We start from the raw sequence: 1,906 nt of genomic DNA, 5'->3' as shown, positions 1-1,906 counted from the left end.
GAACACGACGAGGAATCCGCCGACAGCATCCCCTCTGACATCACACACATAGAGACATACAGCATCCCCTCTGACATCACACACACAGAGACATACAGCATCCCCTCTGACATCACACACATAGAGACATACAGCATCCCCTCTGACATCACACACACAGAGACATACAGCATCCCCTCTGACATCACACACATAGACATACAGCATCCCCTCTGACATCACACACATAGACACATACAGCTTCCCCTCTGACATCACACACATAGAGACATACAGACCGCGCTCACCTCATTGTTGATGTCGCAATCCATCTCGCAGCTTGCCGAGGGACTGCACTGCTGCGGAGAACAAAAGACATTAAAAGCCCGACAAGAGAAATGAAAACTGAACATAACACCAAAAGAGACTGAAGAGCGTCACTGCCCACCTAGAGAACATACTCCATGCACCCGGCCGCCTCCAATCTCATCGTGTACAGCTTGGGCAATGCACGATTCTACACCTGGCTTCCCTTGCATCCCACAATGCAATGCAACCAAAACTACAAAAGGTTCCCCATTTGTATTGGAGGATGACCAAGGAGAAGCCAACTGGAAGCCAGTAGAGGGCGAGCCCGGGTACGGACATTTCCTTGCCACCTGGAGGTATGCGGACCTTTTTTTTTTACGGTGTTAGGTTCTCCTTACATTGGTGGTCAGAGGGAAGAATGCTCCTTACATTGGTGGTCAGAGGGAAGAATGCTCCTTACATTGGGGGTCAGTGGGAAGAACGCTCCTTACATTGGGGGTCAGTGGGAAGAATGCTCCTTACATTGGGGGTCAGTGGGAAGAATGCTCCTTACATTGGGGGTCAGTGGGAAGAAATGTCTCTTACATTGGGGGTCAGTGGGGAGAATGCTCCTTACATTGGGGGTCAGTGGGAAGAATGCTCCTTACATTGGGGGTCAGTGGGAAGAATGCTCCTTACATTGGGGGTCAGTGGGAAGAATGCTCCTTACATTGGGGGTCAGTGGGAAGAATGCCCCTTACATTGGGGGTCAGTGGGGGGAATGCTCCTTACATTGGGGGTCAGTGGGAAGAATGCTCCTTACATTGGGGGTCAGTGGGGGGGAATGCCCCCCTTACAGATGGCTATAAAGCTCATTGGCTACATGTCTGAGATGCAGAAACTACCAATTGTTCCAGAATCCCCCAACAACTTGTGGAGGAGCCCCGGGGTTTCCGCAGTGGACGCGCTCAGGCAGAGGCAGCTGTCGGTGATTACATCGGGAGCGCCGATCTCCCAGTTCAATCTGCGGCGTGACGGCCCGGCTCCGCTCCTCATTAACGTTTCTAATCTCAAATATCTTTGACAATTTCAGCCGCTTATTGAGCCTCAATTAATCCTAATTAGTTTTTGTTAACCCCTTCATCCCCTTCCCTTTGTTTTTCCGTTTCACACGTAAGCCTTTTACATCCGCCATGCGTCGGGCTTTTGCCGCCATGCGCGTGATAAAGGCGTAAACGTTTGTACCGGAAAAGCGTCGTTTTAATCGCTTTTATAGAAGAGACAAATTGCAGAACATACATTCGCGCCGCTGATGAGTTATAAACCGTTTTAGTTCCCAGACGGAAGAACAAATTTTGGTAATGATAATTTTTGTGGAATCCCGGTTCCATTTTACTGCACTCGTAATGACTAGACGCCGCCGGTTTAACCGCTTCGCAACTACTCCCCCCACTTCTCAACTACTCCCCCCCCCATCCTGTTCGGTTGGACTTGGATCGAAGGGTGGTAACCCTATGAGAGGCGGCCGAGGGGTAGGCAGGAGAGGGGACTGCCTTGGGCATTTGGGGCAAAAAGGGGAGAATCTGCAACCTACGCTGCTGAACTAGTCTACAGCTCATGGGCGGGGGGGGGGCCCATG

General features: G+C 51.0%; 1 protein-coding gene across 1 annotated transcript in view; it reads right to left on the bottom strand.

The window, feature by feature from the left end:
* The window catches only part of CACNA2D2 (calcium voltage-gated channel auxiliary subunit alpha2delta 2), a gene marked incomplete at its 5' end in the record, with an annotated part of 53,967 nt that overhangs the window by 13,435 nt on the left and 38,626 nt on the right, over positions 1–1,906 (bottom strand). The window contains one exon of the mRNA XM_018573851.1: positions 288–335. Within this exon, the coding sequence (XP_018429353.1) occupies positions 288–335 (48 nt within the window). The remainder of the gene's footprint in view (positions 1–287; positions 336–1,906) is intronic.

This window comes from Nanorana parkeri, unplaced genomic scaffold (assembly GCF_000935625.1).
Source record: "Nanorana parkeri isolate BGI_ZX_2015 unplaced genomic scaffold, ASM93562v1 scaffold2576, whole genome shotgun sequence".
Classification (NCBI taxonomy): domain Eukaryota; kingdom Metazoa; phylum Chordata; class Amphibia; order Anura; family Dicroglossidae; genus Nanorana; species Nanorana parkeri.
The sequence above is the reverse complement of the archived record's forward strand: the minus strand, read 5'-3'. Positions and strand labels throughout refer to the sequence as shown.